This window comes from Centroberyx gerrardi, chromosome 4 (assembly GCF_048128805.1).
Source record: "Centroberyx gerrardi isolate f3 chromosome 4, fCenGer3.hap1.cur.20231027, whole genome shotgun sequence".
NCBI lineage: Eukaryota > Metazoa > Chordata > Actinopteri > Beryciformes > Berycidae > Centroberyx > Centroberyx gerrardi.
Window position 1 is genome coordinate 29246937 of NC_136000.1, and position 23911 is coordinate 29270847.

Here is a 23911-nt window from a genome sequence, read left to right on the forward strand (position 1 = left end):
CCTCATCATCGTCGTCATCATCGTTGCCTTCTTCCTCAACGGACTGCAGGAGCCTGGTTGGGGATCTCCTTTCGGTCACTCTGCGACACTCCTGCTGGCTTAGTCTAGTGAGCCTCACGTACGGCTGTAGCAGCTTAGACTGCAGCAGCACAGCCTGACTCTGCGAGGATAACCTCAGCTGGGATCTGTGGGCTTTACCGGCCTCGGGCCTCTGAGCCAGGCAATCAGACAAGGAGATATAGGGAATGGCAGTGGAGCAGGATAGAGTCTGGAATTGAGATGGGGTAATGCTGGGGTTGAGTGCCTGAGCATGTGGTTGAATGGAGTTAGCAGCCTGAGGTACAGTAACTTGTCGAGGGTGGACAGCCTGGTCATGTGACGGTTTGGCAGATGAAGGGATTTGGTTAGCAGTGCAGTTTAAGGATAGAGTCCCTGATTGAGCAGTGGAAGTAGAAGCCTGTTTAGGACGCTCAGAGATGTTGGAATCATTGGGCAAGGGTGGAGGAAAGGTCTGAAGGTCTATCGGGGCCTTTCCAGACTGCTCAGGTAAAGGGATATGGCTGAATTGGCTCAGAGGCTGCAAATGTCTGATGGCGGTAGAAGCTTGTCTGAACTTTCTTGAAAGCCTGGAGAGAGGTCGTCTAGTTGGCGGTAGGCAGCTGGTAGAGGCAGACGGCTTCTGAGACAGAGGAGCCGTTTGTCGTTGAGGATTCTTAGACACCGGGATGATGATGGAGGTGGTAAACTCGGACTCGACCACTGGTGGCAGATCAGAGAGGGTCAGTCTGTATGTTGTGTTTGTGGGATTTGGTGGAGCCACAGTTTGTGGTTGGATGAAGGCGGCTTCTTTGTTCCTCGAGATATGGCTGTATGGAGAGGCTAGTACCTGAGGTTGAGATGTGGAGGTAGCTCCTTCGTTGCTGGATATGGTGAAGGGAGTTGAGGATACTTGCTGGGATTGAAAGACAAGGATGTCTCCTTTGACAGATATGATGTTTTTCAGTTGGACCACTGGTAACAACAGAGCAGCCACCACAGAATCTCTGGAGGAGGGGGAGGGCTGAGGTAGAGGCTCTGATTGAGGACTGTTGGTTGCTGGTCCAGGTGGCCCAGAGCCCAGCTTATCCACGGGGGTTGCTTGTTCAGATACTTGGCCTGCTGCCTGAGGAGGGGTGGAGGTCTGTGGGGGTGGATGTTGCTGGACAGGGGGACAGGGGATGAGGAGAGAGGGGGTGAGGTCCTGCGATGAGGAGGTGGAAGAGGACGACTGGAAGAGTGCAGGGGACATGGTAACGTCCGCTTGAGCCAGCAGCTCTTCCGAGCACTCGTCGGGACACTCCCGCAGGATGCTCCTCACCCATCGCTGGTGTCTGGAGCAGAACTGAGGAGGGGAGGCGGCATCCCGAACGGATTCACTGCTTCTCTGACTCTCCTCCCTTTCCTTATTATCGTTCTCCTGTTCCCCCACTTTCCTCTCCTCTTCTGACACATTTCCTTCCTCTTCTTCCTGTGTCCTGGCTACATTTTTCTCTTCCCCGTCACTGTCCTCACCCACCTCCAGTGCACCACAGTTACATTCATCCTCTCTATCCTCCACCTCCTCCCCCTTCTCTTCTGTTCGTTGATGACTCCCAACCTCCGAGTCATCCTCATCCTCTAACAGAACAGGGCTGTCTTTGGACGGATCCTGGGCCACCTCGTCTCCTCTACTCATCACCTCTGGCTGCAATTCTATGGCAGTCTTCCCTTCCACCGGCATGAAAAGAGCCTTCGAGGAGCTGGCATACAGAGCAGCCTTTGAGGGATGAGCATTTTCAATTTCTGCTCCCTGCCCTGCTCTCTGGGAAACCCCGATTGGACGACAGGATGCAACATCTGAAGGAATGGAAACGCAGTGCAGATTAATAACAAATTACAGAATCTAAAATGCATTACTGGCTAAGTACGATAAATGTAAAGGAAACCAAGGCACCAAGACACCACAGCACATACTGACACACATAGTACAATGACAACAGGACCGTATAACCTGTTCACATCATATTGGATTTACGGTAAATACGAGTTTCTGAATGGGAAAAAACTTTCACCTCTGCCTCCTAGTGGTAAATACAAGTAGGACATGTGGGAGTTTTATGTAGCTCTGATATCTCCCACTTGGCATTGCGAATAAGGAAGTAAACACGGCAGCAAATCGACCAATGTTGGCAGTCCAAGATAATAAAGATCTTTCAGAAGAAAATAATATCAGCTCACTGTAAAATGCCGTATGATGACAAGAAGGAATGCTACAACAATCACCTTACAATCACCATCTTGGATGTGGACATTCCAACAAGTTAAACATGTGAACGCTTCCAAGTTGTAGCAAAGAGATGTCATCCCGTTATTCTGATATGAGGTTAACGCAGCATTGGTACATGCTATGAAGTGAAGTGATTCTTACCACAGTGCAGCAGTCTCTTGAGAGATGTTGCTATGATGGTGGAGTCACAAGTAATCACTTCCAACAGTAGCTTCTCCTCTTCGGTCAAAGGATGCTCTTTCTTCAATAGCTAGTTCACACATTCATATACGGTAAACAATGTAAATACGCTATCATGATGTTATAGGCATTTAAACTGTCATCATTTCTTCGGTCATTCACTTTTTCTCTTACGGATTGACTTAAGCACTATACTACGACATATATTGATTTAACACTTTAGTTTGGAACAGCCACCCAGAGATATATCAGCTCTATGAGTGGACAAACTCTCCAATTAACATTAAAATAATAATATATAATATATAATAATATAATAAAATAGTTGTCACTGAAAAATCAACACTTAACACTGTAAAACGTGTCTTATCCATATACCAACCTTTTAAACTTGATTCTTTTTTTTTTTTAGTTTATTTGACTCTATACATTTTGTGTATATTCACATATGAAGAGTTCATTTACAAAACACTATATAGTCATCTTTGGAGGGGGGTTTACTCAAAGTTCATTATTCAATCTCTCTAAAATATGGAGGATCCACCGATCCAGTCTGTAAAATCTTTCAGCCAAGATCTTTTTTAAGTAGTGGATATCTCAATACTGTCAGTCAATGAAAAAACTGCCTACAATTAAATAATCCACTACAAAGCCACTTTTGGGGTAACACTGTTTCAAAGGGGGCACTATACTCCAAGTACAGATTAAACACACACTACCTTACACTCCAAACACACACCTTATCAATGTAGGTATCTCTTGGTAGCAGAGTCTCCAGTTCATGTAGATAGTATAGCAGCCTGTCCTCTAGTTTCTGGGCATAATGTTCACCATACTGCTTCTCCATCTGATTCTGAAAGACAGACAGCATTAAGCAGGTCATTTTTTAATGGTTTCTAGCCTTCTAAATTCAAGTGAAAATCAACCCTAAAGCAGAATTCTTGTATGCCGTTTCCACAATCTCAGACAGCTCAATCAATATTTGTCAAAAATATGCATTCTCAAAGCTAGAAACCAAAGGTCCTAATGTGTAATGTCATCAAGAAACGAAGCCTGGAGCAGTTGCATAGACAGTGTGCTGCAGACTAATCTTGTCCTTTGTAATGGCATCCTAGTGCACACTTTTATTTGGATTTTCTCATTAATAGCATCCCTTTTTTATATAATAGTACATTTTTTTAACATTGTGTACCATTTTGTGGACTATTACTACTTAGGGACAGATACCAACATACTAACAAAATGGGTGGTTGAATTTGCCTCCAGAGAAAAGGTGTCATCACTTAACCTGCTCAAGTTTAATACCTCAGTTCCAGGTCTTTGTGTGAAACTGCTTGTGTCCAATTACATTCCAGTGCCCTATAAAACGTCTAGGAACTTTTTTCTAACATGTTTCCCCATGAGGTTTGTCAGACCTGGTTGCCCAGGAGAAAAGACAACAACACAAAGCAAGTATTACTCCTCATTACATCACTTGTTTTGAAGGCAAAGACGTTTTGGGCGAACACGGACGGCTCTGAGTTTGGATCCAATGTAAAAGGATTACATTAAACTGTGGAAGTGTGGGTGTGTAGTGCACCCTGCTGGATAGGAAAGGAGTGGCTGATTGGTATTGAACACACTGAGAGACTACATGTGTCATATATCAAAGCTTAAGATTTGTCCAGAAATAAGTTAGCAGGATGTATAGCTCACATCCCTTTACTTTATTTTAGTGCTGTACATGAGACAGTGAGGAGGATTACACCAACCTTGATATAATCCTCAAGCTTGTCCTTGTCCATAGCAAGTGTTTGTGCCAGAGCCTTGAAGTCTTGGTGGTTCTTCCTCATGAGGAACATCTCATGATGGCTCTGAATAACACAAGAAAGGAGAAAAAACAGAGCTGAGTCTATTAATTCTGGTAAGATTATTGCTCCACTTTGTCTTCAGAGTTTGTTCATATAAGCAGGATTGGATGTTTTGGTGGCAATTGATATTAGGTGCAGGGACTTTGCCTCATTTAGCTCATGTAACACAGAAATCAATTGGGTAAAAAGCATGTTTAAAGGTTTGAAACATTTATAGAAGGCTGAATAATGTGCAAAACAGTAGTTAGAAAACCGCATACTCACACATTGATCTTGGTATTGAGGTAGTTTACCGGGAAAGAACTGGAGGGTTTTAATCACAGTATCGACGATGCCTTGGCCCTCCCTGAGCATCCACATGATTACCTGGAGGAAGAGTTAAGAACAAACAGAGTCGTGTTGGTGACAGTTAAAATAGATTTTACAGCCATGGAACAACTGGACGGTGTATCTCCAGAATATCTCCAAGAAAGCTTGTTAAAAAATATATATAATAACGTGTTTCCTCGTTATTAAAAGCTGAAAATTTGAGAAAATTGAATGAATGCATGAATGAATGACATCGTCCATTTCCATACCATGGTCTTGAGGCCAAACATGATCTTCATGTGTTTGATGGGAGCCACCAGCCTGGGCAGGAGTCCGTATGTGGCTTCCAGAAACTCCATCACCCTCTCGAAGCGTCCGATGTCCCTGTTCTTCATGATGGAACACGCCTGGGCGGAGGCAACTCGCAGCCTCCAGGAGTCTTTCAGGGTCAGGGGCTGCAGGTCAACTTCTGGCCAAAGGGAAGGCTCCACAACTGAGACAGAAAGAACATAAAACATCACCAAACATCACATTGCTCCCTACTTTTTTAATTGGATTGCAGTTGTTGAAATGTCATCAGCTATGTTTTGTCCTAATACTTCTCTTTAATCGGAAACAAAAGTGAAATGACTTGTGGGCTCTTCATTGATTTGTTGGTATGGACTGCTGCCATACAGAATGGTGATATAAAGTATATAGCTAGATACTAGTGGAGCGTAAACCCACTTTAACTCAGTTTACCCACTTTTTAGTTGAATAGCATTTACACACTTTTTTTAGGGCTGACATGAATGACATGACAAAGAACTTTCAAACTGATGCAGGTTATGTGACAATAACTTTTGTTTACATTGGTGGTTGTTTGACTTATGATGACTTGAAGTCACAGTTTACCCACCTTATATTTACAACTACATCAGTCTAAATCGTTATATGATGGTAAGACAACAGATAAACTATACATGTAGCCTACTATAAAATATGAACGCAATAGTTCAGTTGCTAGTAGTCTGCTGCGCGCGCGGTTGTAAATATTAATTTGCCAATGTATAACGTTACGCACTGCAGAGATAAATGAAGTCTTACGAAAATTTAATACACGTCATTGCCCGAACTTCATCATTCATCATAAACAATTCAAAATGTTTTTTCAAACCTTCTTGTATATCCATCATCTTGTGGGCCCAGGCATACTCTATGATCCACACCGGCAACTTCGGGATTCTCTGTAAACGTTTAATGTCAGGCTGTTGGAAGTGTTCCGGGTCTCTTCCATCCATCAGGAACACACTGCTGCTGCGGCGCCCAGCTTGACAGGTTTTGAGAGAGATAAAAACACCGCGGTTCTTTGGTTTCGGACTACCATTGGTCCTTTATTTACACCCCCCATTCATGAATGGGTATGAATACAGACCCGGCTGGACATGTACCGGCAAGTTGCGGCTGTGAAGTATTGAACACTCACCGTTCTGTGATTGATCACAGGCAGCTACGGTTTCAAAACGTTGCAAAGTACTTCTGTGTCAAAATCACAGGGCTTTGTCAAAATAAAAGCTTCCAAAGAACTGCGACTGCTCCGTCCCATAGATAGACCATGCTCTGGCGACACTGCTAACACGTAACACTTTTATTGTGAAGTTTGGTGTGCTGTGCTAGGTTTTTGACCGGGAATTAACTTGACAGGAGAACGTGAATATCTCTCCCCTTTTCGCCTTTCAACTGAATATGTATGCCTAAAATGTTAGATCCTTTTCAGTCAGCATGGCGGCGTTGACAATGTTGTAAGGTAATGGAGACGTGCAACTTGTTTAAATAAGCAAACACGCTGTGCTTAGTTGCTTCAATATTAGCTTGCATATCATAACATGCTAACGACCTAGCTAGCTTACTAGTTAGCTTGAATGGGCGCGCATGTTTCGTACACCCAGGTTGCGCCGTCGGCGGAGTTTAACGACTTGCCAAAATTCCACCCATCTCTGTGATGCTGCCTATCCCTGATATGTGCCTCTCTCTGTTGTATAATGGAGGAATCTCCCTTCAAAAATATGGCAGTTCAATATTGCCTTGCTTCGGCAAAAGTGCATACCTGATGAAAACATGCCATAAGACCTTTTGCTTATCGTTAGGATCCACACTTCAATTCGGCATACACCAAATACAAAAAGCAGCACGCATTTTAGTAAAAAAACAACAACTTTAAAAGTAGTTCGGCTTCCACCAAAATACACTGGTGGGCGGAACTGAAGCGTCTCACTGTCTTCAAGCCTATGATCTAACAGTGGTTTTTAACCGTGTCCAATCGTGGCCCAAGAGTCTGCAGGTTTTCATTCCAACCATTCACAACAACACAACTAATTTCACTGATAGGTTCCTCCTTTAGCTCATTTAGTGTGCAAATAAGTGAAATGACCAGCTGTAGTGTCTGGCAGGAATTAAAACTTGCAGTCTCCAGGGTCACGGTGGCACATGGTTGAATCTTAACATCAAGTCTTTCTTTTATATCCTCTCCCTACAGCACTGTGGCTCACCATCTTGCCTGGAGATACATCATCCCAGCTACAGCTCAACCATGAACAGATCATTGTGTGTGTCTGTGCTGCAACTGTCCAGGCAGGGTTTCAGACTATGTCCAACAAAAGCCCCTCACTACAGTGCTGGAGCCCTGAGTTTAACTGCAGTGACCTCCAGCCCTGTTCCACACATCTCCTCCTGCTCTTCTATCCCCGCCAGACGCTCGTACTCCACCAACATCAAGGTGCGCTCATATCTTCAGTACATGAAACGCAAGATCAAATCCGCTCCCAGCCCTCCCTATAGTCACGTCTGCCAGGTAGGAGACCCTGTGCTGCGTTCACATGCAGCCGCCGTCGACCCCGCAGCTATAACGGGCCCTGAGGTGCAACGAGTCATCAACACTATGGTGAAAGTCATGCGGAAACTTGAGTGCGTGGGACTGAGCGCACCTCAGATTGGGGTGCCACTCCGCATCTTGGCGCTGGAGTATCCCAAGAAGATGTTGGAAGAGAGTTCGCCCGCGGCGAGGGAGGTCCGCGGTCTGTCCGCCCAGCCGCTGAGGGTCTTTGTTAACCCCCAGCTGAGAGTGCTGGATGGACGGACGATGCTCTTCCAGGAGGCCTGTGAGAGCATCTCGGGCTTCTCTGCCACAGTTCCCCGCTATGTGTCTGTGGAAGTGTCAGGTACCTGTAGTTTAATCTAGTGTTTCCTCCACACTACACTAGTGCTTTCCAATTGTGTGCTATCAAGAGCCAAGAGTCTGCAGGGTTTTGTTCCGTTTGGTTGGAATGAAACCCTGCAGACTCTTCAGCCTTGACAGCATATGGCTGAAACCCTCTGCTCCACCTCTATCATTCATCAAATTTCATGCACTGCTAAGACTATACAAAAACAAAACAAACAGAAGGACTAATATTTTGGCCTTGTGATTCACCCAAAAGAAGAATTTATGTTTCAAAATGGTACACATTTTTAGAACATTACAGGTAAGCCTATTAGAACTGTTACTGGGAATACTGATGAGATGGCACTGGGTATACTTACACTTGGGTCAAGACCAGGCCAAGTCTCTGATCTGAAATTGTCCCCTCCTTTTAACTATTGTGTGTACATACATGTGTAACACCAGTGTAGTAGTACTTGAGTCCTCGACTCGGACTTGAGTCCCAATTTTGATGACTCTTGACTCGACTGAGACTTGAGTATTGAGAACTTGAACCTGGGACTCGGTCACCTTAGACATAGGCTACACGTCTTTTCAGCGTTACCCTGCATTTGTATCTGATTATCAGCAGTGTAACTTTTCTAATTAGTTCAGTCAGTGCTTCCCACACATTCTTAGGTAATCTGTTGTGGTGGCAAGCTGTGGCAGGCAAGATACACAGTATAGCAGTAGAAAAGACTGTCTGCATGCAAGACAAGTATTGTTCATGTGTTATTGTATCAGTCTAATAAAACAAATCTATTTGTTGTGGGCTGCCACATATATATCTATAGCGGAAAATCTGTAATTTCAAATTTGCGTGTTCATTTTTGGTATACTTCAAAACAAATCTATTTTAGAAGCCTTCAATATCTCAAAGACTTTTAATGAAATTATTGAAATCCACAACTTAAAGAGTCACCATTGTAACAAATAAAGTAGCTTTTATTGTGACAGATGTGGATTTGCATATGTTAATTAGTTCTAGTATGGAGTACTTAAACTCACTGTAGTTAGTTGGACTTAGATTTGGACTGAAGTATTGAGGACTTACTTAGTACTCAAGTACTTCACGGAGATGAACATTGAGGATTTGGGACTCGGCTTGGACTTGAAGGTTGGTAACTCAATTACAACACTGTAACACACATTGAAAGGTAATCTCCAATGTGTTTCTGCATATTTCCACACTCTACAGGCCTGAATGAGAAGGGTGAAGCCGTCACATGGCAGGCCAGCGGCTGGCCGGCTCGTATCCTCCAGCACGAGATGGACCACCTAGACGGGCTTCTCTACATCGACCGCATGGACAGCAAGACCTTCATCAATATCAACTGGCAGTCGCACAATGAGTAGCATTCAGACGCCCTCTAAAAGACAACCCTACTCAAGACAGACCAAGAATCTACCACAGCATTAGGACCTCATTTGGATCCCAGGTCTATGTCTGGTGGGTGATGACAGTAGTATGTTTTCATGACACAGGAGATCATCGTCAGAGCGAGAACATACATTTCTCATTTATGTCCCTAGTCTTATGCATTTATCACTGTGGTACTACATAGGGACAAACTTAAAGACTAAGGAATGCTTGATCAAAAGTGTCAGTTTGTCACTGGTGACAAGATAATAAAAATTGCTTTGTGGAGCAAAGTAACAAAGGCCTTTTCTCCTTTTTCTACCATGACTTGCTTTTTTTTCAGACAACTCCTGTGAAGACATTTAGATGTATGTAGGGGAAAGTCTGGTATATGTGTCGTTTGAGCAAGATAAGGAAGAGTTTTTGCAGAGACTCTCTTGAGTGGAAAAGAAATGTACTACTGTCAGTTTTACATGTGAATTGGTGTTCTGCCTTCAAATGATGCTACTGATTAGATTACATATCCAAGCATGATGCTGACCAAGTCTGGACAGAGGACTGAGGGCATGCCTGGGACATGAAAAAGGCATGTAGGCCAAGTAAAGATCAAACTGGTGCTAACAGCTAAAAGGGAAGGGTAGGGATTTCGAGAAGTCTGTCCTGTTGATTAGGACATACAAAAAGTTTTCATGCCAGTGTTTGTTTTGAGTGAGAATTGGTATCATTCCCTGATTCTTTTATTAGCATTTATTATATTGCAAGAGCGAGTCAAGGGCAGATGACACCTTTGCCATCTCAAAATCACATACTAATTTCTTGGAATAGTACTTGAAAAGGGTCCATACTCCATTGACTTGGCATTCAGGGTTCCTAAACCTGTGAATCAAATTCCATGATTTTTATATAATCATGACAATATTTCTTCATTTTTATATTTAAATGTTAATTACAACTACCAATGAGGTTGTTTTTGCCCATTTGTTCTTTTTTGTTTGTCTGTCAGTCAGCAGGATATCTCAAAAACTTATGAACAGAGACCCTGCAAACATACTGTTAGGATTTGGAATCAATTCTGTATCTGTTAGATTTAAATTTAACTTAAAATTTAAGTGATAGGAAGTTGGACGTTCAACGTTGGCGGAGGTTTGCACCTTCTAGTTTTTATTTAAATCGCTCAGGTTGTATTGGCTACCTATAACAATCATTGTTTTCAAGTTTGTGTTCAAAACTTTTTGAAACAAATAAAGTGCTGATGATGGTCTGAGCACCGAAATGTTCACTGTCACTTTTATTTTTTCCACAATGTGAACAAATCGCATTCGTTTTTTGTATCTGAAGAGCCTCTCTAGCCTATTTATCAGTTTGCGAGCCTTTTCTTCATCCATTTGACTACATTACTGGTCCAAAGTACCTGGCTTTCTCCTTGGTTGAGTCAAGAGCGCAAACTTTTCTCTAGACTTCTTACCAAAACTTTGTGAACAAATACCATGTTCCCTAACTTTGCAGGCCGTGATAACGCCTCTCTTCTCCAGCTAATATAATAAAAATAATACTATACTAAAAGGAAGGTAGTGCCAAATACTGAGACACAAAAACAATGGAATGAAAACTTCTTGAATGTTCTAAGAAAGGGCTTGATTAGTAATCGCATAAATATCTAAATACTTTATGTAATATTTATGTTTATACTATTCAATAAAATATGAAATCTGATCATTGATTTTCTCTGCATTTTTTCTAACTTTAAGTTAACTGGTGCACAACTATAATTCCACTGTCTTGTCAAAGTCATTTGTAAATGGTCAAATACACATGTAACAAATGGCAAGTGGCAACTTCTCCCTTTTATCTTCCATTTTATTACAGTCTGTTTGCAAGGCAAGAGTAACATTTCAAAACATGTTTCCTTGTGCTTAACACCCAGTTACATTTAAATGATTCTAAAACACAAACTGTAACCACAACTTCAAATCTCAACATCAAACATTCATTTTAAAAATGTTGTTCATGGTAAATATGGCCACTTACAGAATAACTGAATCACAGAATAACTGGGGGTCTCAAAAAGGGGACCCAAATAGAAAAATAAGAGCTCACTTAATACTACGTAAAAGTATTGTGAATGCAAGGCAACGTTTCAGCTTGTGATTTATTACATTTTGCCCATACTGTAAAGGAAGTTTGCATCCAATGTGTGGACTTAAGGCACTGTGATTTTGCTAGATGTGCCACTTTAGTGCAATACTTTTCAAGTGCAATTCACACAGAGGATGACTGGTCAAATGTTTGGCCACAGGCGCATTCAACAGGATTCCTATACCAACAATCATTACAATACTCGGCTCCACAATATCTGCACAAAACTAGAGGCTTTCTCGAACATGGCCTCCCACATGAGCAGACGCCCAGCGGTTGGATCTCGTGGCGCTGCTGCTGGCAGAACTCTACCCCTTTGCAGGTGCCAGAGTGGAAGATCCAGCAGCTGACACAGGTGAACTTGGGGTCCGGGTGGGCCAGGTCGCAACAGTCATGGTAGGGGATTGGCTGAGGGGAGTGGCTTATTGAACCAGGGCCATCACGCAAAGCTGAGCAGGATACTGCTGTGCTGCTGGTGACGTGGGTTGGCGACAAACTCATACCGCCCTCTCTGAGACTTCCTTTCTGTGGCGACACCGACCTGGTTTCTCTCATCTCTTCTACAGTCTTGTCAGGCAATACCAAACTATGGCCGTTCTTTTGGCAATTCTTCAGCAAGCCACAGGTCAGGCTGTGCAAGGTGTTGCAATCGATGCAGTGCTTAACACATAGACTGTGAGACTGGACACAGTTGCAAAAGTGTATGGCTTCATATGGCGATGAAGCCTCGCTCTTGCAAATCCCCATGGCTTGCGCAGTAAGACTGCGCAACTGCGAGTCCGCTCTGTCAAATCCTAGCTTCGTCGACTCTTCGTAGGGATGTCCGTCTTGCTTAGCGGCGGCTGAGAAGTTTCTGGCGGTGTTGGATGCCAATGTGGACATCTTGGTCAGCTGGTAGTTCAGTGTAGAGACGCAGACAGGATCTGTGGGCGGGGAGGTGGTTGAGGAGAACGGGGACGTGACCCCGTTGCTGTGTGTGGCGATAGCGGGGGGCAATGAGCTGCTGTGGCCCACCCAGGACAAAGAGCGGGGACTCTCGGCGTCATCGACGAGCGCCTCCCGCCGCCTGCTGTTCACCTCCTCGGCCGTGTACAGGTCCAGCTCTCCATCGATCCCAGAGAGCTCCAGGAGGTCCTCCTTCAGCGGCTGGTTGACCTCCAGCATCTTCTTGGTGTTGTCGAGGGCCACCTGTAGAGACGCCTGGACAATGAAGTCTTTAAACCGTAAACGCAAAATGTTGCCTTTCACTGTTCATTATTATTACATTTCACTGATACTGTATTGGATGTTTAAGATTTCATTTTTTACTGTTTTCTTTTTTTAAACAATGCTATTAACCATTTTCTCTTTTGGTTTTAACTGCACCTCACACCTAAATTAGTGGTGCCAAAGTGGGGGGTTCTCGAGGGGGTTTCCATAGGGGTCCCTAGTTTAAAGCTGCACTAAGCAAGATTTTAATAAAAATACAGCTGTCGCACAAAGTAGAGCTGCAACAGTGAAGAGCGTCCCATCCTCACTAATTGAGATGCTGTAGATTCGCCCTATTTGCCCAAATGACATTCTGGAGTTGGGGTATGGTTGCTTCTCCGCCCACATGAAGTGACAAATCAAAACTTAAGAGTGTGCTGTGTGCAGTTTACTAATTTCACTGAAATTGAATTCACTAGAAACCAGAGGAGGGGACTCGAGTCGCAATTTTAATTGCTTGAGACTTGACTTGATGCATGAAGAGAAGACTTGACTTGGGTTCTGGTGACTTGGGACTTGACTCTGACTTGTACTTTGATGACTTGAAAGGTTTTCTAAAGTCTAAGTAAATGACTTAGATTGAAAGTGATGAGATTGTTCCAGCAGACGACTGAATTTAAATTCTGTTTTCTGAATTTGTATGGAATGATTGAATTTATTGAAGTTGAAACTAATTATAGAAATCAAACTCATGATGCTCTTACCAAGTTTTTATCCTATTAAAACCATATTGCATTGAAAAGTCCTAGATATTTAGTTTTCTTTAAGATATTAAATTGATAATGGACTCTTGATTTGTTCTGACTGGACTTGCTGTTCTACATTTAGACTTGAGACTTGACTTGAGACTTGTGCCTCAGGACTTGAGACTGACTTTGGACTCGAGCAAAGCTGACTTTAACTATCCACATTAGAGAATGTATAAGAAAGACTACTATTCTCTCCCCATGTCCAGTGTAGACAGTTCTACAAGTCAATACTAATTCAACAACAACAAAAATCAATGGCCTAATGTGTTTCCATATGGGGGTCCGTGACATGAAACCACTTTATGGAATACGGAAATCATGCTGTGATTAATTCATTGACTGACTGACAGGTGGACTGACCTGTAGGCTGCGTCCTCTCTGCCTCTCCCTCACCAGACTCAGCTCCCACTCGGCCTCACCGCCGTGCCTCCCCGAGGCTGACAGCAGGAGGCGACACTCGCAGCGTGCCAGGAAAAAAGCGCAAGACAAGTGGAGGAGATCGCCCGTAGAGGCGGAACTGACGCCGGTGGCCTGGCGACGAAGCTGCTCGTGCCGCGCCGAGCAAGACTGGTACCCCAGCAGGCCGAACAGGTTCAGAATCTGTGGCATGGACAGCACTGGCTTGATATAGTGGGTGAACATGCCAGAGTACATCTGGGAGAAGAAAGAGAAGGGAAAGAAATGAAGGGATGGAGAAAGAGAGGAAGGATATTAGGGTTCGACTGCTATGGGTCTTAGAGGATTGCCGATAGCGATTGTCTTTAAATTGGACCATTTTTTTGGACCATTTAGTGTTTCCCCATTTTATTCTTGTCAGGGTGGAAATCCTTTAGACCATGGGGAACTAAAACTCTCCATTGAAACTGAAAGGATAATAATAATCCTATATAATAAACATACATTCATGCAAACTTGTGTGTTATCCAGTCGAAATATTACATTCTAGGACTGGTGGGAACTCGCTAAACCTTGTGGGAAGTGTAGCATTTCACAAGGAACTCAGGAAACAACAAACAACAAAGTTGAAATCAGATTGACTGATGGCTTCTACAGGAACATATATAGCCGCTTCACAATCTGATAGCTCATGGTAAGTCTACCTTACACCGTTAAAATGTTACAACTAATAATCAGATTCCCTGTGGGAAAAATGAATGGGAAATTTACTTCCAGAACCCGACGTTTCAGCTCTATTTTATATCCAACTTGCCCACCTTCACTACTTTGTACTCCTCCCTCCAGGGGCCAAGGTACAGATTCAGCGCTGCTTGTTCCAGGACCTCAAAGGCTTTAGCCAGCCCCTTCAGCCCACCTCGGGCCCTGGCTCGCCCACCGGGGGCTGCCGCTGCTGCTGCTGTTGGTGGTGCTGCCGCTGCCTTCAGGGACTCCTCCATCACCTGCAGCGGGTCCAGACCCAGGCAGTGTGTATCCTCGGCATCTCCGTCCTTCAGCAGCCTCTCCACCTGCCTCCACAGCTCCTCGTCTTTGCACACCAGGTTGGAGCCTCCTCCCACGATCCGCTGCTCCAAAGTGAGATCATACTTGTTCACTAGCTCTCTGGCTCTCTGCCCGAGGACGCTCATCTCCATCATTCAGCTGGCAGGGAGACAGAACAGACAGTTGAAAGCAAGGATGCACCGATAGCACTCGCTCTCTGCTGATACTGACTGAGTACGGCACTTTAACAAACAGCCAACTCTGAGTAGCGATCCATTATTTTTACTGACCAATACAAATTTAGACCATTGTTTTAAGTTCACTGGACCAAAAAGAGATGCAATACATTTTTCCTCTTAAATAGATAACTTCCTTCTTTGTGTGGAAAAGGAAGAGAATCAAGCTGTTTTGAATTGTGATGTTGTGTTTTCAGAATAGGAATTTGGTGCTGGGGAAATTCTCAGATATACTGGTATGGGTGTATCCCTACTTGAAGGAAATCCTATAAAGTGGACTGACAATGTTACAAATGACAAACCTTGACTGCATTGTAACAGTAAAAGAGCCAACGTTACATTTTGCTTCTAGTGAAAACAGACTTAGGTTTGTATCCGAAAGTGAAACTTAAGTCACCCACCCTGGCCTAACTTAAAGGGAAAATAAATGTAAGCCAAAAAAAACTACTTTATTAGCAAACAAGCTAACGTATAACCACATTTACAAACACTGAGGACTAGTCTAACATCAACAGTATCTTAAGAAATTGCGAAACATGTCATATAGTGTCTCTTAAATGGATAAAAATGTAACTATCAACAACGTAACGTTAGTAGCAACGATATTTTACGTTAGCATTAGCTTACTTCAACAGCCACCACATTGATAGCTAGACGTCTTTTGTATGGAGCGAACGCCAAAGTCCATTCAAAAATATGTTAATTTAATGTGGTATTGCTTTTCGGCGAAACTAAATAACCCATAAATTAAGACTCAATACCTTTTCAGAATCAACAGGAGCCACTCTCCAATTCGGCTTTGATATAAGACACCGAGCAGAAGAAAGTCAACTTTTAGAATTGGGTCAACCTCTCGCTACCGCACACCACGGTGTATTTTTTGATGAGGGGGAAATTATAGGAGCAACAACCGATCGAATTCTACAAGTTGAAATTTAAATCAAGTAAGTGCTGCTTGGTGTTTTGGATGTATGCCGAATTAAAGGGTGGATTAAATAGATTTAGAAAAGGTCTTGAGTCATATTTTGGAAAGTATGTGCTTTTGCCGATAAGCAAGGGAACATTAAATTACCACATTATTGAATGGAATGTAGTGATTTTCTTTCTATACACGATAAAACGGCACGTCGGGGCTAAGCTAGCGTTAGCTCGCAGCTATAGCGGAGTCAATCTGAGTTTGATCAAAGTTAAAGCCTTGACTCACATACAAGAAACAGATCTCACCTGGTACTTATTCAGACATTTGGTTATGAACTCCTTAAACCATTTCGTTATTACGCTGTATTTGCTGACCAGTTCGTCGGTGCTGTCGGCTGGCTCCTAAACGCAGCCAAAGTTCTGAAAAAAAGTAAACATTGTCACGTGTCACGGATTTCCCCGACCTCAAACAGGTGCGCTTGGTTAGAGTACCAGGGCGGGCCGCGGGGGAGGTATTTTCCAGTGAGTAGATGACTTTGAAACCCTGTTTTGAAAAATGGAGACTGGAAAATATTTAACAGAGTCGTCCGATACAAATATCAGTTTACCGTCTGTCTGGACTTCACGGTGTTCAGAGGATTTTATCTAAAGTGTAAAAGGGTTTCATCCACCAGATGGCAGCATGTTGACTTTTAAACGCACTACCTCGATCCCCGCAGCTTTACCACTACATGACATAGGCTACATGTTAATGCCTCATGTCTTTCTCCTCATTATCCTCACTTAGTCAGTATAGTATAGTACTATTATATACATCAAATACAAGATCGTTTACTCTGTTTATCCCATATGCTTAGGCTATCTCTACATAGCCTACACACACATACAGGGCCCTTGATGTGACACTGGCCCCCAACCCCTATGCATTTAATTTACAGTGCAGCATCACCCTTTGCTTGGGACCCGCTCACACAAACACACAGACACACACACACACACACACACACACACACACACACACACACACACACACACACACACACACACTTCTTTTTTCACCTACGGGCGTGGCTTCAGTGACACTGGTAAAAGGGCGGAACTGTGGCCCCTGAGTTTTGTTTAAAGCTCCCCGGGCCGGGCAAGATGCTCTGCACAAGTCAGCAGCTACGTTTACAGCGCAGACAGAGTGTCATCCTCCACCAGCCAGCATGTCAAACTCGGACAGAGTTGTGTTAGTCCTGGGAGGAGCGGGGACCGTGGGCTCCGGGATAGTAAAAGCACTGCTGGATAAAGGTAAGCCGCCCGCGGGGGCCACTTGACCTGCTTGGTACTGGACACCTCTGTGATAAAGTAGATCCGCCTCTGCTGCTTAGGCGGCATTATTTTCTCAATATACATTTTCAGAGGCAGATATTGTATTTGTAATGTATGTTCTGCCATCAAAATTCATTGGGAGACACTGGAGTTTCTGTCTTGCCATTTGCCATTCTACGCACGGGGAATTCCAACATGATAGGCTTTGATTCAGCTGATTTGTGAGCTATTTCTGCCTTATTGAATTACCGAAGGAGTGGAGTATAATCAGGCTATCAAACCACTCTTTAACGGTCTGTCCCTTCAGAGCGCGTCTGCAGATTTCCATGCGTAATTGTGACCAAACATCTTCTATTTGTGCGCTCTCACTTGTCACCCATCTGTCTCCAAGCGCTTCGCGGCAGGAAAGGCCAGGTGTATTGACGGATCCTATAAATTAGGCATTTCGGCATTGTTGTTTTAGATATACATGATATGATACATTTAGGTTCTCAAGTTAGTTAGAAAAAGCTGAACAAGATCCTCCAATTCCCTGCAAAATGATTCTATGTCAGAGTTTCACTTCAAAATTTGCAAAAGTGATGCTTCTCTGACAAAATATAAAAAATAAATAAATAAATAAAATAACATAAAATAGTAACAAAATCCACTGGACTAAAAATGAAGAGCTGAATGAAATCAGAACAAAACAGGGATGAACATAGAGCCAAAACGACTGCTGCCATGAAATCAACACTCGTTGTGGAATAAGATTTAAATGATTATCATATTAGATGTGCCTACAAAACATTGAATGTTTTAGGCTTGGAATTATGTGTTTTTTATGAGTTTCAGGTAACTTGCTTTTAGAATGAATGCCTTCATTGACTTTTTTGGTTTTGTCAATATTTTTTTATTTTTTTTATTTTGGAGCAGAGGTGGTTGTGGGGTCATTTTGGTTTTTGGCTCCATGTTCCTCCCTGTCTTGGGCCTGGTTTCAGTCCCAATCTGGGTTCTAGTGCAGCCCGCAGTGCTAAAAATGTGTTAAAAGTGTCTCTCTAGTCTGACTGAATATAGAAGAACCGCTGCAGCAGACAGGGGGGGGGGATGTGATTTGGGATTTACATTGCATGCCTATAGCTTTTGTATTCAAACCTATAGCACAAAGTTACCATCTGCTCTTCAGTCACGTTTATCCGTCCACTGACCTTGATAAACAGATTAGGACGATGCACCTATTAGAGAATGTTCATTTTCATGTGAGAGGGATTACTGCTATCTGTGGTGTTGTCTGTCCATAGATTAGTGTGTGTGATCTGCGACGGATGTGTGTTTGGATATACCGCTTGATTAAATAACCACTGTTTGTGTGTGTGTGTGTGTGTGTGTGTGTGTGTGTGTGTGTGTGAAGGTTTCAAGGTAGCAGTGATCTCCAGGGACAACAGCCGCTTGGAGAGACTGCGGTCGTTCGTCTCTCCCAATACAAAGGACAACCTCACCACCATAGTGGGGAATGTTGGTAAGGAACATGTATAACGTCATCTATTTTCGGCGTCATCCGCTCGCAATTGCCACCCAATCTCCTCTTCTACCTCCTCTAATGGATGGACTGAAAAAAAAATCTATTTCTCCTTCACTTTTACTCTTATTTATGGAAGCCCATTCCCGCCACTCAATAAAATAAAAAACAACTCAATTCTGACTTTATATCTCACAATTCTGATTTTTTTTCTCAGAATTCTGACTTTATTTCTTCCACTTCTGACTTTATTTCTCACTTTTTTTTTTTGCGAGAGAAATTCTGACTATATCTCAAAATTCAGACTTTTTTTTTTTTTTGCGAGAGAAAAAAAAAGTCAGAATTCCGAGCTATAAATTCAGAATTCTGAGAAAAAAAGTCAGTATTGTGAGATATAAAGTCAGAATTGAGTTGTTTTTTATTTTATTGAGTGGCGGGAATGGGCTTCTATACTTATTTGATCGTTCTATGGTCACAGGAATATTGTAAGACAGTTTTGAGGAGATCTAGAAACTGAAGCTTATCCTGAGGCACTCATTGTAAGTCGCTGTGGATAAGAGCATCAGTTCAATGCCTGAAAATGAATTATGAGTCTAATATGCAAATGTCTTCAGAGATGATTAGGGAGAGTCATAGGGATGAGCTCTGTAGTGGCATGCAGGTTTGTGTGAGCTGTGGGAAAGTAGGTCAGTTGATGAATCAGAGCTCTACCCCCTGAAACCAGTTCAAAAACACACATTAGTCTCGTAGAGTTACCAGTTAACCGATAAGCCAATGTTGGAGAGTTTTAGTGTCCCATGATGGTCTAAATGCCATTTCAGAGGCTTTTCCCCTCCACCAACAAGAAGAAAGTCTCAGGTACATGCCGCCACAGCCGTTCCTGTCCTGAATCGCTCTCTTTCCTCCTCCTCTTCCTCTTCTCCTCCTCCAGGGTCGGAGGAGGGAGCGGAGGAGGCCAGGCAGGCCCTGCTGAAGGCGGTGGGCAAGGTGACGGATATTGTGTCCTCTCTGGGCTTCAGCTGGTGGCAGGGAGGACCGCCGCACACCCAGTCTCTCAAAGAGCTGCACTGGGTGAGCACACACACACAAACTAGGGTTAGACCAATATATAGGGCCGATATTGGCCTTTTATTAAAAATGGGATATGGGCCAGAGGTGTGGTCCACCTCTGATATGATGGATATGATGCAGTTTGATTGATTACATATGGCTGTCACACTGGCTGTCTATGGGAATATCTTAACCCGAATTGATTCTAGTGAGACATTTTGATTAGATTCCACATGACTATACTTGAATATGGTTCATTATTAGTAGTAGCAGTAGTAGTATTCTGGGTTTCAATGGAGAGTTTTAGTGTCCCATGATGGTCTAAATGCTGTTTCAGAGGCTTTTCCACCCTGACAAGAACACAATTCTGGAGGGAACACAATGAATAGTTGGAATTTTTTGGCATGAAAATGGTCAAAGTTAAAGATCTCGCATATCAAAACAAAATATTGATTACTGTCAGCTTCAGTCCCAAAATATCAGCATCAGTATTGTGTTTTCATCATGTACATCATGACTCTCTCTCATACTATTCCTTACAAGCTCTTTGTTTTATTTCATACTTCCTCTCCCTCCGACTCTCCAGGTAATTGAGACGCTACTATTCAGCACCTTTGTCTCATGGAAGGCCTTCTTCCCCTTGGTGAGGGACGACTCCAGCTGTACCTACACCTTCATCACAGGTGAGTCTGTCGCCGGACTTTCAGCTTTTGAAAAGTCCTGAACAATGCCTGCATGCTACTGCGTCATCATGTGATGTTGTGCCAAATGTTCCTCTGCGCCACAGGAGGAGCAGGCGAGAAGCTGCTGATGCCTGGTACAGGCTTCCTGACCGTAGGAGCTGCCAGCACCCTGGCCTTCTGCCAGGTGCTACGAGAGGAGTACCCCGAGGTGCCCTGCAAACTCAACCAGGTGAGGCACAGCAAGAAGTATCTGGAACAAGTTTTCTTGAAGTGGTAATCCACGAGATCCTGTGGTGTTTCTGCACTGCACTTCCCCAGAGATCACCAGAGATTCTTCCCAGGAAAGACCTATCAGACATCGGGTGTTTAAAATAGACAATGTAAAAGCTTTCATGAACTGGATATAGGTTGAATCACTCTTGTGTTACATCAATCAGCGATAGAGTGTAGCAAAACAAAGATTTATTTGTATGAAAATGTCACAGATAATTACTTTAACTTTAACTTTTCCTGCTTTTGACTGTGATCTGGGAAAGAATCAGTGATTGATTGAATAGGTGCAAAATTAAATCACCCGCTGTAAAGGTTAGTGTCTTGAATACATCTGCAGCTGGAACTCCCTAGAAACAGAACCACATTGTGTTTGGTCCTCTGAATAATTACATGAGTACATCCTGTGCAAGTGTCACGGGACGAAACATTTTCTGGCCCAAGAGGTCAAATTCTTACTGTGGCAGTTGAAGCAGATGCACTGATAAGGAACCATGTCTCTTCTTCACCTCTCTCCACCCCCATGGTCTCCCTCATTCCCTCCATGCCATCCCTCCCATTCCATCCTTTTGCCTCTCGACCCTCAATTCCCGGCAGGTGAATATCGACACGGGCGTGGCCCCTCCGGACCGCCTGGCCCCCGGGTACCTGAACCACCTGGACCTGGGTGAGGCCGTCGCCACCCTGGTGGAAAGACGGAACACCTCGCACACCGTCTTCACCATCAACTGCCCCGCGGACTTAAAAACTGTCATTCTGGAGAGGAACCTTTAGACTGGGAGACCCTTCCTCCGACCCTGCTTTGTTGCCATGGGGGATGCTTCTACTATACTATTACTACTTCTGCCGCTCCTGTTCCCACTGAACTCTCCAGAAACAGAACCGCAGTGTGTTCAGTACATTTGTTTTCCTCGCCCACAGTACTCAACTGCATCCACGCATACCTTTATCCCACCATCCTCTGTTGTTTCAAGTAATATATACTCTGGTACTATACTCTGGTAACTGTTTTCTTTGCATGTGCTGTTGTGCGTTATGCCTGTAAGAGAGATAATCCCAGGATTTGTAATATTCGCCTTCTCATTGTTGCCTCTCCTTATTATCACACAGTTCTCTTTACATCTATGGAAGACAAGAAACCCCTGATATCGCATTGGATCTGTGAAGTGTACTTAGGACAAGAGTAGATCTCTTGAGGGCAAACTGTTGGACAGAGGAGGTGAGGATAGTTAGCACAGGGAAGGAGGGATTTTCGGACTAGGTGTAGCCCAGTAGTTCTCAAACTTTTTGCCTTGTGACCCTTAAACTAAGTGATGCCTACTTGAACCCCGGTCACCGGCTGCATATGCAAAAGAAGCAAAAATTTAAGAAAAATCAGACAAAATAGACATGATAATAAATTTGTATTGTAGAAATATTTTTTTTCCTATCCCATAAATCATCACACAACCACCCAAAAAATCTCATGCCCCTCTGGGGGGTCTCAAACCCAAGGTTGAGAGCCACTGGTATAGCAGAGTTAGGTGTAATCCCCCTCCTCTCCATCCTGCATAGACAACAAAGTGAAAAAGGGAGAGAGAAATTTGAGAGTGAGTGAATTTGAGTGTTCTGTAGCCACTGGTATTGGTCAAAGTTCTGAATTGGGGAATGTTTGACTGTAGATGTATGTGACTGTATGTGTCTGCAATCCTGGAAGTACAGTCAATGTCTTGATATAAAGGCTATAAGGGCAATTTTACTGAAGAGTGGAGGAAAAACAGTGCCTACACTTTTGGGGACCTGACATGACATGATGGGGACCTGACATGATGGGGACCTGACATGATGGGGACCTGACATGATGGGGACCTGACATGATGGGGACCTGACATGATGGGGACCTGACATGACATGATGGGGACCTGACATGATGGGGACCTGACATGATGGGGACCTGACATGATGGGGACCTGACATGACATGATGGGGACCTGACATGGTGGGGACCTGACATGGTGGGGACCTGACATGGTGGGGACCTGACATGACCTGTAACCCAAAAGGACAGATCAAGCAGATCAGAAGGTCATTGGCTCTAAATAGAAACAATACACATTTCAGCCTCTTTTTCAGAGCTTCGATGAGGGGAAACTTCAAAGTTACAATATGCAACTTTTTTCACATTAAAATAACAACAATAAATAGGATATAATATACATTATCAGTCTGTGTGTGTCTGTGATCCTGTGTGTTCATGGATTTTCAATGAGTCATTTTGCGGTGGAGATAAGCTGCACTGCTGAGGGTTGGTAAAGGGGTGGAGGTGTGTGTGTGGGGGGGGACCTCTTGGCACATTCACATCCCCCTAGCGTGACTCTCTGTCCCGTTCACAGGCGCTAACACCAGCCCCCTATAGGCCCCATTATCTGCCACCCGTTATGTGGGGCAGCATGTCCCTTAGATAAACTGAACAGGGGTCAGGACGCCACAGCGGACCGGGCCGGGGTATCAGAGGGGGCATTGTTGTCTTTGTTGATGGTCCCGTCAAAGCGTACATGCTTTTGCGACAAGAATGTAAATTTGTCATGCCAATAAAGAAGCCTGCATTGAGGATTTTCAGGGCTACGCTTGGTAACTGGTGGAGGGAGAGGGGAGAGAGTTGGCTGGGACGGGGTAATCGGACAGGGAATGGGGGGGTTTGGGGATGAGAACGAGTAGTAGTAGTAGTGGGGGGGAGTCAGAGGTGGTCGGAGTTTTTGTTTCGACCTTGTCGGCTCACAGCTCAATTAGGGCAAATGATAATTGAGCAGCGGGGGAGAATCGGCTAGACCTCTCTCTCTCTCTCTCTTCATCTCCGTCTCCTCCTCCCTTTTCCCCACTCCCTTTCTCTCTCAATTTCAATTCAATTCAAGATGCTTTATTGGCATGACAGTTCACAAACAAACAATATTGCCAAAGCATGTAACAAGAGATTAATCAATTAAATATTGCTCTCCCTGACAGCAGAATAAACACAACCTGCTCTCCCTGGGTTGCCAGGTCTGCCTGTGTTAACCTGTTTCTACAGCCAGCTTGTGTGCACAGAGCCTGCACCTGGTCCAGAGAGACTTAGGATTGTCCTGAATCCCTGGTGTTTGTGTCCAGAAGGAACTCTTCTTGTCCTTGTTTGACT

The 23911-nt window shown here is 43.8% G+C and overlaps 3 protein-coding genes across 8 annotated transcripts; 2 read left to right on the plus strand and 1 right to left on the minus strand.

Moving 5' to 3' along the window:
• The first annotated feature begins 6308 nt into the window (after positions 1–6308).
• On the plus strand, positions 6309–10862 carry pdf (peptide deformylase, mitochondrial). 3 transcript variants are annotated; one of them, XR_011785083.2, is made up of 5 exons: positions 6309–6430; positions 7160–7841; positions 9060–9311; positions 9565–9608; positions 9640–10862. XR_011785083.2 is itself a non-coding variant. In XM_071911261.2 (3 exons), the coding sequence occupies exons 2-3, from the start codon at positions 7214–7216 to the stop codon at positions 9215–9217; spliced, it is 786 nt and encodes a 261-aa protein (XP_071767362.1). In that variant the 5' UTR covers positions 6309–6430; positions 7160–7213; the 3' UTR covers positions 9218–9538. The 3 variants fall into 3 exon arrangements, 1 of the variants encoding a protein (XP_071767362.1); XR_011785082.2 differs by having other exon boundaries at positions 9565–10862; XM_071911261.2 differs by lacking the exons at positions 9565–9608; positions 9640–10862 and having other exon boundaries at positions 9060–9538.
• A 204-nt stretch (positions 10863–11066) lies between these two features.
• spata2l (spermatogenesis associated 2-like) lies at positions 11067–16366 on the minus strand. 3 transcript variants are annotated; one of them, XM_071911260.2, is made up of 4 exons: positions 16252–16366; positions 14569–14950; positions 13748–14008; positions 11067–12545 (listed from the first exon to the last, which is right to left on the minus strand). In XM_071911260.2, the coding sequence occupies exons 2-4, from the start codon at positions 14944–14946 to the stop codon at positions 11481–11483; spliced, it is 1704 nt and encodes a 567-aa protein (XP_071767361.2). In that variant the 5' UTR covers positions 14947–14950; positions 16252–16366; the 3' UTR covers positions 11067–11480. The 3 variants fall into 3 exon arrangements, with proteins under 3 accessions (XP_071767361.2, XP_071767360.2, XP_071767359.2); XM_071911259.2 differs by having other exon boundaries at positions 13715–14008; XM_071911258.2 differs by having other exon boundaries at positions 13703–14008.
• Positions 16367–17107: 741 nt separating this feature from the next.
• Positions 17108–22963, plus strand: LOC139921110 (uncharacterized). 2 transcript variants are annotated; one of them, XR_013504356.1, is made up of 7 exons: positions 17108–17238; positions 18650–18757; positions 19689–19828; positions 20394–20490; positions 20595–20719; positions 21358–22738; positions 22822–22963. XR_013504356.1 is itself a non-coding variant. In XM_071911270.2 (6 exons), the coding sequence occupies exons 1-6, from the start codon at positions 17154–17156 to the stop codon at positions 21532–21534; spliced, it is 732 nt and encodes a 243-aa protein (XP_071767371.1). In that variant the 5' UTR covers positions 17108–17153; the 3' UTR covers positions 21535–22963. The 2 variants fall into 2 exon arrangements, 1 of the variants encoding a protein (XP_071767371.1); XM_071911270.2 differs by having other exon boundaries at positions 21358–22963.
• Positions 22964–23911: the final 948 nt, after the last annotated feature.

Coding starts and splice junctions, on each gene's coding strand:
- pdf (XM_071911261.2), top strand. CDS start 7,214: ATGAACAGATCATTGTGTGTGTCTGTGCTGCAACTGTCCAGGCAGGGT. Junction 7,842..9,059: donor TGTGTCTGTGGAAGTGTCAG/GTACCTGTAGTT, acceptor CACACTCTACAG/GCCTGAATGAGAAGGGTGAA.
- spata2l (XM_071911258.2), bottom strand. CDS start 14,946: ATGATGGAGATGAGCGTCCTCGGGCAGAGAGCCAGAGAGCTAGTGAAC. Junction 14,009..14,568: donor AGGAGTACAAAGTAGTGAAG/GTGGGCAAGTTG, acceptor TTCTTCTCCCAG/ATGTACTCTGGCATGTTCAC. Junction 12,546..13,702: donor GCCTACAGGTCAGTCCACCT/GTCAGTCAGTCA, acceptor GCGTCTCTACAG/GTGGCCCTCGACAACACCAA.
- LOC139921110 (XM_071911270.2), top strand. CDS start 17,154: ATGTCAAACTCGGACAGAGTTGTGTTAGTCCTGGGAGGAGCGGGGACC. Junction 17,239..18,649: donor AAAAGCACTGCTGGATAAAG/GTAAGCCGCCCG, acceptor GTGTGTGTGAAG/GTTTCAAGGTAGCAGTGATC. Junction 20,491..20,594: donor TACCTACACCTTCATCACAG/GTGAGTCTGTCG, acceptor TCTGCGCCACAG/GAGGAGCAGGCGAGAAGCTG.